We start from the raw sequence: 15,000 nt of genomic DNA on the forward strand, positions 1-15,000 counted from the left end.
TCTAATTTCGAATTTCAAAGAAGTAAAGGCAAGGTTGTGATACTTTAAACTAATATGTCTCATGGTGTTTTGCGCATGAAAGCAAAGCATGCATTTCAAGGAGATAATTGGCAGCCCAAAAAAGTTGTGTATTCTAGCAGAAAGGTCAGTTCTCTCCAAGAAGAATAACCTGCGAGCAAGCTTTCGACGAAAGAGGTGAAAGACAGCTTCCACGGTTTTTTTTCACCCCGCTCCCTCGAGAGAGATCGCTCGCAGGCTACAAGAAGGACACTGGCTAGACTTTCTTTGCCCTAGGAAGGACTAATCCCGCAGTCTGGATTTGCGAAGGGTCTCATTTAAACTCCTAGATACTACATATTGGAACTTTGTTTTTGCTTCAGAATGTCACTGGTTTTTCTTACGAAGGGTCGGTCTTTTTCAAAAGTTGGTAATATTTAATTAGTTTTATGATATATTTCTGTTTTTGTTTTCAAGTATTTTTTATAACTAGTCTGCTCATCATACGACCAGATCGGCCTGCTCCTTGCTATAAATGAGTCTATTTCCAGTGCTATTTATTGCTCTTTTCGTCCTTTTACGACCTTTTACGTCACCATTAATCAGACTGTTTTCTCCTGCTCGTGCTTGCTCTTTCTTCTACTGCTTGTTACTCAGGCTCCGGTTCTCTCGCTGTCACTCACTCGTTTGTCACTGATATTTTGTTTGTTTTCTCGTGCTCTCAGTCGTTCTCTTTCACACTGGGAATCGCTAAGTCGTCGCCTGCCTATTGTTTTTTTCTCTCTCATTTTGTCCTCTTCCCTCGTTGTACAACATTTTTAAAATACTATTTTTAGGTTGTCTTCAAAAGTTTTGCTTGTTTTCCTAAAACGAAATGTCAAATGTAGTACGCTGGCCATGCAGCTTCTCGCCAAAAACAAAAATTTCGGGCTCCAACGTCTGCAACTTCCCACCAAAAAACGCATGTTGCATCAGTGCGACATTTCGCGTATTGGCGGCTAACGTAAAAAGTTGAACGTACCACGGACGGTTGTACGATGATATCATGATCAAAACCAAAATTTCCCTCATCGATGAGTTACCTTATTTTCTTAACCACGGTCCGCTATTAAAAAGACTAACCTTGTTTCTCTCGACAAGTTGGTTGGCAAGGTCTCCAGCCACACCTTCAAAACTCGGTCCGTCTTTCCTAGTTGAAAAGATAACACCAAGGCAGCACGCACAGCTGCACTGTTGGTTTTTGTATACGTGGTATAGACTCTTACCCAGAGACTCAAGATAGCGAACTAAAACAGAAGAGAACAGAGAGCCCGTAAGCGACAAACGCCCCCCTATTTGTCTGCGAGAAAATTGCCCAGATGTTTTAAAGGATGCAAACTCTGTCACACGATGTCTTCATTGAAAAAATTCCGGGTTGGCATCGTTTGATACTACTCTGGTTTGAAGAGATTTGAATTTAGCTTTAAAAGTTACTATTCAAAAACCCAAAACAAAAATTTCGGGCTGTAGTTCCAACCACTAAATTCTTGAGCAAGTGGCGAGAATGACACTACTCCCATCTTCCTTTTTTGTGGGTGCTGAGGATTGATGACACATTAAATTGAAACACTCTGCTTTTGGGGACAAAGGGGTTCCGAATACTGACCGGCGACAAGCCCGATCACCATGACATTGGCTGTCACCAGTAGGACAGTGACGCCAACAGAATCTTTGTCCTTTTCGATAGAGTAGTCGACCATCTCTGAAGGAATTCTCAACAAGGCACCAACACTCAGATTAAAGAACGTAGCTATTAAGGATGCCAGCTGCAACAGGTGTTCAAACTTGTCAGGGATTGGCTGAGCTTGTGCATACGCCACAGCGTAGAACCCAGACGCCATTGCAGCCATTCCGATGTAGGTTTTACCCTCGGCGCCAATTAGGGACAAACCGGAAGTGAGAACGAGCTTCCGGATTGTTTCCACAATTTCCCAGTACCAGGAGCGCTCGCTGTAGTTTTCATAGAGGAAGCGCATGCCTTCAACGATCTCGTACCGTTTTGGTTGCGTATTTCGGGCGAGGTTTTTTATGTGAGGCCGATAGTACAGGAAGTATAATACTGTAACAATGAAAAGTGGAAACAATACAGGGTAGGCAGATCCCTCATAAACGGCTGTAATGTAGGTGTTGTGAGTCTTGTCGAAGCACTTCAAGCTGTAATACGCCTTGAGATAGTAACTGCAGTTCTTCATTGTCAGGTCCTGAAAAAAGTCAACTTGTCATCAACGAGCAAATGACAATTTTGGGGGCTCTGTCACGCCCCCTCTTTGGACGCTGTAGATGATCTTAAAAAGATGTTTTAAGATGATAGGGTGTTTTTTCACTTACGACCAAGTGGAGACTATGTACTGTTTTTGGTTATTACGAACATTAATGGAAATGGATTAGTTTTACTAAATCTTGGAACTCGTTTTGAAGAAGTGGCCAAGAATGTACTGTGGATAACTCCTCCAGCAGATATTTATTGGAAATATTTCTGGCTCTTGTATCTCAAAGATGATGTAGACGTGACGAACGGAGGTCATAGAAAGTGAAAGGAAAGGAAAACCGAGAGTGAGGTGACAGGGCCCCTTAAAATTATCATACATTAGAGTCACGTTTTCATTTTATGTTACATCTACATATATTAATTTTTTATACATGTTGCTACGACGTCTTACCCTAAGACATTGGTTATGGCGTATGCAGAAGTGACTTAACCAAACATTCATTTTGAGCAATTTGCCGTACATCGAGGTTTTCCGTATTAGTTTTGGCCCAATTGCAATTTTTATGCATATAACGGGACAGTTTTGGCTGAGGTTAAACATGATGTCGAAAATTATCAACGCTTTTATCTGGGGTGCTCAACAACAGCTAGTATAGTCCTTTGACAACAGAGAAAGAACCCCTCTTTTAACCGGAAGCGACAGTTTGAGCAGTTGGGTGTTCTTAAACCTTGTTTATACTGCACTTGTTAGAAAATCAAATCAACCTGGCAGATTTGGTGACAAGCAGAAGGAAGCATCCGAAGTATTCTTGAAGTAACGTCTGGAAAGATGATGAACAAGACCAGAAAGGCGATGCAGTAACAATGCGCTTTACTCAGCGAAATTGCCACCTCCTTTTCTGCATTTGACATGTTCTTTCTTAACCTAAGGATATGGAAAAACGTCTAACTTAGTTTAAAGGAGGCTCTAACTAGTTTCAACACTATAAGAAACTACATTAATAAAAGGATTGAGCCAGAGCATTTTATCACCAAGCGGTTCGGTTGTGATACCATGAAAGCTTAACAAAATACACTCAATATTGTGACTTTGTGACTTTTAAGCCACCTAACCTATTAAAACAGATTCCATGTTACCGGGCGTCAGTTCAGTAATAGATCGCAGGTGACGTCAAAATGTGGTAAGGACAAAAAAAAGGCGCAGAAGGCAATAGCCGAGTGTGTCACTGATGTTCTTATGGTGCTGATTACTTTCCAGCAATAAAAACATGGGGCTTACCAAGTTGCTTTTTGAAATGTAAGTGTTTAAAAACAGAATATAGGGTGTTTCATCCGTCAGTCCTCGCAATAGGGCAGTGTCTTGAAATTGTTGAAACTGGATTTAGCAACCTTAATTAGTTGCATGTGATGATGAGGACAATTCTGTGTCGTATCCTTTTTTTATTTACACTCCGATCGTAGAGTGGCTTGTTGTTTCCAGTCAGTGACTTCGAGCATTTACCCTTCCAACAACAACTTGCCACAGAGGATCACAATCACGAGAGCTCCACCCTGTACGTAAAGGATAGTGTGTGGGTTGTTAAATTTCCCATGCTCTATGAACGGGATCAACGCTAGATAGATAGTTTATTGTTGATATCTGAGACGACTAAAGAGTGTAACCATTTGAAGATGTTATTTCAAGAGAAGCGCTTTCTCCTCAGACTCTGAGGGTGGGGTCAGTTAGAGTTTGAACCTGCCATCTCCTACACAACAGTGCGATGCTCAACAAACTGAGATGACCGACCGGCGACCATAAGGATGACAGTGATGAGGACAAAAGCGATATTTGCCAATGTCGCGAACAGACCATTTGATAACTTGTTTTATGGTACTGGTAGTGAAATAAAATGTTAGCAGTGGCTAGAGATGGAAAAAAATATGTAGGCAGACCTAAAGATATGTACGATTTCAAGGTGCGTCGGTTTAAAATCGTGTTTATGCTTACAACATAAAAAAAAACCAAACTCGTACTTGATACAGAGTTTTCTTGTCTGAAAGTAGGCAATGACAAGGGCAATAAATCCTGCATTGAAAGCAATGGTAAACAGCAATCCAACGTAAGCGTTCATCTTCAAACTGACTGGGATGCAGTCAGTGGGAGCGATCTGGATCAAGTTCAACTGGAAAAACTTGGCGTAGTTACCAAGCTTAAGCAGAGCTTCTGGCCACTGAACGTATGAAAAGGCGTCTAAACTTCCGACAGTCACCTTGTAATCAATGACAAAAGACGAAAACGACAATGTTACGAATAGCTGGAGTTTACAACTACCGATTTCTCTCCAGTCGAAAACGACTAGCAAGTATGGCAAGGAAAAGTAAGAGAGCTGATATAAAAAAATAAAAATGAACCAGATTTGATTTCTATGGAGATTTGCCCGGAGCAATGGTTTAGCAAGCGCTGCGTTAAGAGGACACCGCCCTGTAACAGTGAATACCGGTCCCATAGCTTCACTTATCTTGCTATTAGAAAATTGTTTTGGCCTTGTTTCCTCGTTGTTCAGACTTTGAAGGTGTTTTTTTTTTCAAAATATTTTAGTCTTATTTTCTCTATGGCTTCGTTCACACTTGGTGCCCGTTCTCGAGCACTGGGCAACGTTACAAGTCTGAACAAACCTTTTTTCTTCAAGTTGCCCCAGTGGTGGTACTCTTAGTCGAGCGCCGATTTGAGTACGGGCAATTATAAAGGAGGGGTGCGGATTTGGGTGAAGTAAACAAAGTACAGGAATCGCGTTCGACAAACCAAACTACGAATATTTGAAAGATATTTTGGGCGTGAACTGTCTGAACAAAATCCCTTTTAGTATCGGTGTCGGAGCACCGTACAAAGTCAGAATGGGGACCATGTATGTTAGAATGCATAGCCTGGTTCATAATTTCCATCCCTTATTTATTTAGGGTGTTGTCCTAGTTCAATGAAATGAAAAAAAAAAGTATATATGCAAAGTGTGGGCATGTTATGTTATAAAAAAATGGATACCGGGTGTCAATTTCCATTTTCTGGGAGAATGAGAATTTTCGCGCGAATGTGGTCTGTTTGAGGATTGACTTCTGTTATTCTCCTACGGATTAAGAGCATTTTGAAAACAAGACACTCAAATTTCCTTCTGGAGGCATTCCAGAATTTTTCTTAACATAATTGTTACATTGCATACCTGATAGAACCCAACAACAATTTTCAAGCGCGCCAGGAATATATCAGAGAGTGTTCGTCCCCTGACCTTAGTCCTTTTATCGTATCGAATAAGAATGAAGACAACAACGCAAATAAAGCAAACAACGAAGACCATCTGTACTACCAGCCAAGGTATGGTAGGACACTGGGTGCAACGAGACATGGACTTGTAATATCCTTCAATGCAAACCTAACGCAAAGACGGAAGCAAATACACATGAAACTGGTAATAAACTTTAACTTAAAGAATAATGACATGCGCTGTCTTTTCTCCGCCGAATGAAATCGCGCATCTAGTTTTGAACGTCATGCACTTTGCCATATTTTAGTGATCCAAGAGTTCTCCTGGGAGTGTTCTTTAAAGGGAACCTCCACTAAAACAACAAAATACCTTTAAACCACAGAACATTATGTTTACAATTAAAACTGTTCGAGCTTTTCCAATGAAAGCGTTTGTATCCGAAAAAACTGAATTTTAAAAGCGCTTGTTTTGGCTTTCAAATTTCCCGGGCGCAGCCATCTTGAATAATTGCGACGTGTCGTGTTTGCCCTATTGTTCCAGGACAATAGCTCTTTGTGTCAGAATAATAGGGCAACTACGCACGTCGCAATTATTCAAGATGGCGGCCCCCGTGAAATTTGAAGGCGAAGACAAGCGTTTTTGAAATTCACTTTTTTCGGATACGAACGCTTTCATATGAAAAAGTTTGAAAATTTGTAATTGCAAACATTATGTTCTGTGGCTTAAAGTTATTTTGTTGTTTTAGTGGAGGTTCCCTTTAAACTGAAGCCGGATACCTTATGTTGGGCGAGTGGCTCCTGTAAGCTTTTCTTAATTCTCGCTGACCTCCAATTGTCAAGTCGAGTACAAGACAAAGTACAGATACGCCAACGCCCGTTAAAACTGGCTTTCAACGATCTTTCGTTGAAAGGCCGCCACATTGGAAGCGCAGCAAGGACACAATTCAGTTTTTTTCGTCCAAGATGACACCATAGATTAAATCAAAGGACTATTCATCGCCTTTTACCCAAATACGCCATCTCTGCAGGCTACGTACAGACAGTTGCTATCAAGATCGATGATTATCAAGTCTCTTAGGGGCCCGTTTCTCGAAAGTCGCCATAACTTAACTGACCTAAACTTGTAAGAATACATTGCGCGTATTTTGCAGTGCGACGCACCTTACCGTGGCCACCTAACAACGTTTTTTACAAATGATCCGCTAATAAGGGTGTGCGACTTTGATTAACAGTCACGGCTCCTTGCAAAGTTCGTACAGTTGTAAGTTGAACACCGTTGCATGGGTTGTTGAGTTGACGTATTTACACGTAGTTGTCAAATGTAAAAGTTTGTTGGGTGGCCACGGTAAGGCGCGTTGCACTGTAAAACACTGGTCTTAGAAAGATTTTCAAGACCCGAAAAAGCAACGCATTGCCAAATTTGATCTCTTTGAAGATACTTAGAGATATATGGTCCCAGAAATACGCCCGACCAGTTTCGGAACTTTCGAGAAATGGACCCATGGTAATCAAATCAAGCAGGAAAGCTCACAATGAGGTCAGGTGTGCCTTACATTAGAGTATGACCTCCAAAAGTGGTCAATTGAACCCGGCTTAGTATCCGAGGGATGTGATAAAGTATATGACGAATTAGGTGCCAAAATAATTACGGTACTGAAATAGAGGGTTGTCCAATACTCCGACATAATGAGATTCATGGGACATCACAAAGTGTCCCCTAACCCTCATCCTTAAAAATAGTAGCAGTTTTGTGAGACATAAAGAGCGGGACACTTTGCGACACTTTGTGATGTTCATTGTGACTGATTGTGATTGTACCAGGAATCTTACTATGTCGGAATATTGGACATGTGTGGCCATTCGATATTCCTCGAGAAAAATCCAATCCCTGCCTTATAAAATTCACCCTTTACCAACGTGCCAATTTTATTCAATTTGCGTAGTTCATTGTGTCTTACCTCACATAGCGGCCCCGTGTAACCTGTCTCGCAGGGTTTTCGAACAGAGTTTAGCAGTCCCAAACAAGACGAAGCCCTGGGGCACGGGTACGCCTTGGGGAAAATCCCTGTGAAATTTACATCCGTGTGGTTAAACTTCTCATCTGGGACCATCAAAGCGTCCACAAACTGCTGATACTGCCAACTTTCGTTGTCATCCCTGAATCGCCACCAAAAGCCTTGTCTTACCAAGATGGTCCCATTGCAGAGGATTCCCTTGACTCCTTTGGGGCACGCCATGCACTCGGTAAACCTGCCTTTCCGGTAAAACGAGTCCATGCAGAAACAGCCACGGTAACCTGCCCATTCGCTTCTCTTGGTTCCTTTAACAAATGCGGAGTGACATCACTGTCGTCATTTATGTGTAGGAGAAAACAAGGGTAAGATGTTTGGAAATTTAGGATTCCCCAAAATCGGAGTACGGGGTGTCTAGCCCCGTTTTTCCGGGGATAGACGCCATTTTATTCGTAGATCGAAGAAATTACAAGTGCACAACGGAGAAACGGGTAAAATTTTTACGACGTTTTATTGAGACTAAGAAGTAGAAATGTGAATTGTATTTTGTATTGTTACTCCAACTTTGTTGCAATATTTTTGCCAATTCGATATTTAAGCTGTAAAGAACGCACGTAGAACGCACTTAGAAATTTTAGCTGTAAATAACGCACTTAGAAATGGATTCTCATAGGGGATCGAACCCCTATGAAACATTTTTCCTTGGGGTGACTTTGAGGTAATCGTTAAGGGAATCTTTGCTGACATCATTATTTCCATCTTGTGTCATTAACATACTAGTTGGCTCACAGAAGACATTTTGCATTAAGGCCTGTTTGAACGGTTTTAACATTTGTCCAACATTGGCTCCACAAAAGTTGAACAACGGATGTTGGGCAAATGTTGGACGCAAAAACAAAGTTGTGCGGAGGCCGCTCAAAGGGTTCCAACATTGCGCCAACCAAAGAACCAACACTTTCGCTAAATTTGATTTCGAGGGACTAAGAACTAGACACCAGTTTCTCGAGTCTACATAAACTACGCCATATTGACTTTTGCGGCCTGAAGTGAGCATGCGTGTGTTCTACAATTGTTGAACAGAGTATTCAAACGGCTTCTACACCATTCAACATTTTTGAGAAGAAAGGAAAAGTTGAATCGATGTTAAATTAAAGTTTAAATCGATTTAACTTGTATCAAAAGATACAAACGCTTAGCTGCCTTAACTGTAATAAAGGATATATTGCATAGGGAGGCTCCTAATCAATGGCTCCTGCCTTGTGCTAATGCCGCAAAAGTGTAAACAAAGATTCCCCGATAGAGTAGCTAAAGCATTTTATTATCCAGCTGTGTTAGTTATTGTACAAAAAACGCACGAAACGAGTACAAATATTCCACGATATTGTACAGTTACTTATTTCTATACTTGGTTATTAATTTGTACAGCAGAAAACCTGTCTCACGTTGTCCCACACCCACAAATCTGTCGCACGTTTTCGGTTGTTTACAATTCTTATCCTAAAAATGTAGTGCAAAAAAAGTTGGATAATAAATAGCTTATTAGATGTTTTGGTTTGTAGTATCGCTGAGTATTTCAACTCAAAATACAGCACAACCTCGTAAAAATACTCAGCGATACTACGCACCAAAACATGTAATAAATGGAGGATATTACATGGCCGCGCGGGGAGACGAATTTTGTCTTCGGGTGCTGAAAGTAGATTTATCGAAGATAAAATTCGTATCCCCGCGCGGCCATGTAATATCCTCTATTTATTATATATTTGATACTGATGAAATACCAGGATTTCGCCGTTTACTAAAAAATCATATCTTCACCGCGTGCAGTGAACATATCGTTTTTATCTTTCACATGTGAGGAATATAGGTGTCGTCATGGTAACGAACACGATTGGCCAATAAAGCGCGAGCTTCGTCTTCATTGTAAGATACGTATACTTTTGTGCTTCAATATAATTCTTCGCTACTACATTAACATTTTTATTGCAAACTTTTACATTATCTTGATTTGCTTTTCATAACTTTCATATGATTCAATATAATTCTTCGCTACTACATTCATATATATTTATCTTCTTTTAAACTAAACGGCTTTCATATGTTGTTCTGTTGATTCTATTGTTTAGTGAATTAGAAAGAAAAAAAAGATGTTCCACGATGTTAGATAAATACCTTACCTGCCGGGCACACATGGCAGTCATGCTGATGTCTCCCAGGGGTCTGGTTTAACTCGACGTAAGTACCCTTAGGGCAAGGCAAGCAACCTGTATTTCCAGCCAAAGTACCATGGTGACCGAGCGTATTCAGATAAAATCCACCTAAAAACCGAAATAAGATATTAAAAAACTTTTTGCCGGAAATCTTGATCTGCGATGGAATCCGGCTTGTCAGTTGACGGTATTATTATTTATTTTTATAACGGCTACTGTTTGATTCTTTTTTTTTGGGGGGGAGGGAGGGGATGGGGGATGGGGGAGAGATAACATGAAGGCATTGCGTCCTTCAGCATCTCATGTGCGGCTAATTGGTTGCGGACCAATCATAGGGCGTTGTGATCAGCAGGCCCAATATCTGGTTGGCGGGACGTACCTGTATTCTTAATTTAGATAATACCGTAAAATGATGGCATGGGCCAAGGACAAATGAGAGAGATCGACACTTGTTGGTTATCGACTTCTGATTTTGCACATGACCACACGTTTAACGTCACACAAATAGCCCATTTCCGAGTTACTGTATGCCTCAGTTTCAAAGCGAGTCATGCTGCAGAACCAGTCAAATGGAGATGAGTTGCATATTTTATGCAAATCAAACTCATTTCCCTTACTATAGTTGAGCACCAAGACTCACTTCGAAACTGAGACAAACAGCAACTCGGGAATGGCCCATTGCTTTCATTTAGTTACAAACAAACTGACCCTTCCTATGATTTGGTTTGTAACACTAATGTATATATTTAGGCAAGCCTAAAAGCGGAAATCCTCAATTATTATTTATTAATTTGTGTCTTCGTTTTCAGATATTTTTATAACTCGTCTGCTCACCATGCTCACACGAACCAACGAATCCGGCCTGCTCATTACCAGAAACTATTCTATTTTCCCATGCTCTTTCTTGCTCTTTTCGACTTTTTGTCACCATTACTCAACCTGTTTTCTTGTGCTCGTTCTTGCTCTTTCTCCCGCTGCTTATTTGATCTCTTTCTTGCTCTCCCTCTCGTTGTTTTTAACTGAGATTTTCCTTGTTCTCTCGAGCTCTCAGTCGCTCTCTTTCACGTTGAGCATGGATTACTCGCCGCTTGCATACTGGTTTTTTGTCATCTGTTCTTTCCTCGTTGTACGACATATTACAAAAATACTTAGCTTGGTTTTTATGGTTGCATGTCTTCAAGATTTTTGCTTGTTTTACCAAAATGCAGTATGCTGGCCATGCAACTTCCCGCCAAAGAATCCCACCATCAAGAAGTGGCTTCCCGCCCATGCCATTTCCCGCCAAAAATGCTATTTTTATTAAAAAGTGGAGAAAGAATACGAGCTCCACGAAAATCTCGACCTCGATGGGTGTAAAAATGACACTCACAGTACAAGGAATCAGATGCCATCGTCGTCCGCAACATAGTTAATGGACAGGAATGGTTATGAAACCCGACAACTTTCTTTGTTGTAGGTTTTTGTTCTCTTTTTTGGCCTTGACCGTGCACAAAACACAATAGGGAGCTTTAGCAACGACGACGGGAACGGCAACGAGAACGTCATGTAAAAACATAAATTCACGTTATTGCGATCATTACGCGACTATTCCAAGCCTTTTAATATGACAAAGGTGTGGCAGTCCCTCAGGAATGAAACCGTTACGAGCGGCCCTTAATTTACGGGAGAAAAATGAAATTTTATCTCCAAGTGCTGACGTTCTCCATAACACCTCAAACTTGGTAATTTCACGTTGTTGCTTTGCTGACGACGGCAAAGAAATGGACAAAAATGAAAAAAGCACGTGCAGGGCGAGCAAAGCTATTGTTTTTGCCCAATGAATATGCAAATTTGTAACGTTCTCGTTGCCGTCGCCGTTGTCGTTGCTAAAGCTCCCTAATAGTTGTTTACTCCGTACTGAGCAACTAACCAATAGAAACGTGTTGGTTACGTAATTCATGCATAGTGTATGAGCGCAAAACAAAAGATTGTGCACGGTGATTGCACGGTGGTGGACTTTCCAACCTAAATCTTGCGGGCATCTTTGTTTGCTCCTTTGATGTTTGCCGAGCTTCCAAACCAGTCCCCTCCATTAACTATGTCCGCAATAGGCTAGTTTCGAATTGTGCAGCAACAAAAGAACAGTGTCGAGGTTCAGGGGAATAATTAGCATATTGTATTGTTCAAAACAAAGGAAAATGCAAATTATTCCCCTGAACCTCGACTCTGTTCTTTTGTTGCTGCACAATTCGAAACTAGCCTGTTACCATTTACTTAGGGTGAGGTTTTCTCGTGTACATCAAATCACAAATTACTGAAGACCGATTCAGTGCCTAAAGCATACTTTACCTGCCGGGCATTTCTCACAGACATAAGACCCATTTGCGATTCTTTTATGGTAAGTCCCAAAATGACAAGGAGTGCACATGACATTGTCACAGTTGAATCCATTTCGCGCCAGTCCCTCACGTAACTGAGAATCATAGGACACCTGGAACGGATATATCATCTCCGTCGAATATCTGCAAATGGAGAAACATTTTTTTAATTCCTCTACTTGGAAGTTAGACATCTCATATTTGTTTTAAAGTGAATGAGAAGTATTTTTGCATTTGATGATTGGCTAAGAAATTTCTTGCGCAGAATTCTCAGCCAATCGTATCAAAAGTGACACCACTTTTAATTTTCCCGCGCATTGAGGCAGCTACATGTAATTGTTTCCCGTTATGATTGGCTCTTTTCATTGCTTGCCTCTTTATGTGATTGGCTGCTGTAATGACGATGGTTTGGATTTCACGAAATTTAGAAACAGTTCTTATTACACACCCAAATGCCGCGCCGCATTTTGTTCATTCATTTCAACTGCTTCCGCTTGTCGACGGCCACGGCATCGCAACAAAACAACGATATTATTGAAATAATGTGGAAAAACTATAATGCGGCACTCTTATAGTATAATTCTTTACGGTACTCTGCAAAACAGCAGCGGGAAATGAGCAAGTTCAAGGGTTTGAGGAAAAGGTGAATCTACTTTAAAAACGTTCGTGCCGATCCAGTTTCGGGATTCGTCCATACCGAAAAACGCAAACGAGATGGATGGAACATTTGAAAATTATTAGGATAGCGAAAACAGTTTATTATAAAGTAATGCTATCGCGGCGGTAGCCGTCTTCGCTGCCAGAAAAGAAGCCCTGACTTACATTAAAACTCCAGTGAGTTTCTGGTTCCTGAAACTGTTTATCTGTATTCGGACGAGGGCAGTCTGTAAGATGTGGCTGAAAAAATCAATGGGGCGGGCAAAGAGGAATCAAAGAAGTGGAAAATTGGCTCGAAGTAGAGTAAAAACCGGTGCTTTGTTTCGAAAAGGTCTAAGGGTTTCACTGTCGGAGACGCTTTCTGGTCGGAAAGGATTCATTGCCGGGTTTTAAGAAAATAAAACTGACATTCTGCAGAGGCAATGAGCACGATGCTAAATGAGCAATATGTCAATGAGTAATATGCTTCTCGAATTGAAAGACTTGCTTACATGATCGACAGGTTCATAAAGTCTTCGTAGTTGAATGAGTCACTTTTCAAGTCTGCCAAGTCGGGGTTATTGGAAAGAAACCTTAAGAGAAACAAAGAGAAGCACGATGCATATCTTCATAAATTATTTAACAATTATTCCATAAGCGCGCGTTGGACATGAAGTGGTAAATAGCAACGAGGTACGTAGCGCCGAGTTGGCTATAACAAGTCTCTTATCCAATAAGGGCAAATGGAATAACCGTTTGAGGTGGAAGATATCTGGAATACTCAATACAAGGGTAAGAGTTTCTATTCACATGGAACTAACCACAGTTGCGGGGTAATGATTTTAATAAAAGACGATCTGGAATTTGAGTATAAATCGTCCGTTTTGGACACTAACGGTCGTTACATTTTGATTGACGCCACTGTACAGGGATCTGATTTCTTATTGGTCAATATTTATGCACCAAATAAGGTTCAAGAGCAATGCGAATTTTTCAGCGGTTTAGAAAAAATGGTAGAGGAATTAAATACAAGCGCTGAGCAAAAAATTGTAGTAGGTGGGGATTTTAATGTTGCTATCGATCCTGATTTTGACTGTTCTGGGGGTAATCCCACAAAAAAAGATTCTGTCAAACACATTCAAGACATATGTTTAAATTTCGATTTAGTAGATATTTGGCGTGTGAGGAATCCGGTATGTAAACGCTTCAGCTGGAGACAAAAAAATCCTTTTCTTCAACGGAGACTAGATTATTGGCTCTTGAGTGACTCGTACCAGGAGGAGGTAGAGGGTGCCGACATAATTCCCTCTTTGAACTCCGATCACTCGGCTATTGTGCTTCAGTTTAGCAGTGTAGAAAAGCAAAAGCACGGTCCATCTTATTGGAAATTTAATGCAAGTTTGTTAGATGACTCTGATTTTTGTAAGCTTATAGCTGAGAGTGTGCCAGTGTGGCGAGAGGAGTTCATTGAAGTTACTGATAAGCGAGTTCTTTGGGACTTAATCAAATATCGAATACGACAGGTTACGATTAAGTACAGCAAAGCTAAAGCTAAGGCCAGAAGACAGAATTTGAAAGTAATAGAAGACTCATTAAAGCAGTGCGAGGAGGATTGCAGTGTGTTTCCATCCCCCGAAAATATGGAAAAAATGGAGAATATTCGAAACGAGTACGAATTGTTTTATGAGCACTTATCAAGGGGTGCGATAGTACGTTCCAGGGCCACCTGGTTTGAGCAAGGAGAAAAAAGTAACAAATATTTCTTAAACCTTGAAACCTACAAAAAATCCAAGAGTTGTATTCGCAAGGTGTATACCAAAGACGGCTTTCTTACCTCTGACCCCAAAAGAATCATGAAGGAAGTGGAAGTTTTTTATTCTAGTCTTTACAAGACTGACAATTCTAAGATCCCGAACAACGTTTCAAACACATTCTTACTTTCTCAGGCAATCCCAAAGCTTTCAAACGAAGAGGCGATGGCGTGTGAAGGAAGATTGACGCTTGCGGAGTGTTTTAAGAGTTTGCGATCTTTTCAAAGCAACAAATCCCCAGGTAACGACGGCCTTACGGTTGAGTTCTATAATGCGTTTTGGGAAAGTCTTGGAAAGCTTCTTGTAGACAGTCTTAATTGCTCATTTGATAAAGGTGAACTATCAAATTCCCAAAAACAAGCAATAATAACTTTGATAGAAAAGAAAGATAAAGACAAACGAAAAATTTCTAATTGGAGGCCGATTTCTTTAATTAATGTAGATGTCAAGATTGGATCTAAAGCCATTGCCTTGAGACTCCAGACTGTTCTCCC

General features: G+C 40.7%; 1 protein-coding gene across 1 annotated transcript in view; it reads right to left on the reverse strand.

Moving 5' to 3' along the window:
* The window catches only part of LOC138013872 (uncharacterized), a 22,856-nt gene that overhangs the window by 278 nt on the left and 7,578 nt on the right, over window positions 1–15,000 (reverse strand). The window contains exons 8-18 of the mRNA XM_068860917.1: window positions 13,208–13,288; window positions 12,882–12,956; window positions 12,031–12,203; window positions 9,670–9,810; window positions 7,439–7,800; window positions 5,440–5,649; window positions 4,259–4,494; window positions 3,011–3,170; window positions 1,643–2,237; window positions 1,120–1,283; window position 1 (exon numbers count right to left, since the gene is read on the reverse strand). The exon at window position 1 is cut by the window's left edge and continues 278 nt beyond it. Coding sequence (XP_068717018.1) covers window position 1; window positions 1,120–1,283; window positions 1,643–2,237; window positions 3,011–3,170; window positions 4,259–4,494; window positions 5,440–5,649; window positions 7,439–7,800; window positions 9,670–9,810; window positions 12,031–12,203; window positions 12,882–12,956; window positions 13,208–13,288 — 2,198 coding nt within the window. The remainder of the gene's footprint in view (window positions 2–1,119; window positions 1,284–1,642; window positions 2,238–3,010; window positions 3,171–4,258; window positions 4,495–5,439; window positions 5,650–7,438; window positions 7,801–9,669; window positions 9,811–12,030; window positions 12,204–12,881; window positions 12,957–13,207; window positions 13,289–15,000) is intronic.

The sequence above is a fragment of the Montipora capricornis genome, chromosome 8 (genome assembly GCF_036669925.1).
Source record: "Montipora capricornis isolate CH-2021 chromosome 8, ASM3666992v2, whole genome shotgun sequence".
NCBI lineage: Eukaryota > Metazoa > Cnidaria > Anthozoa > Scleractinia > Acroporidae > Montipora > Montipora capricornis.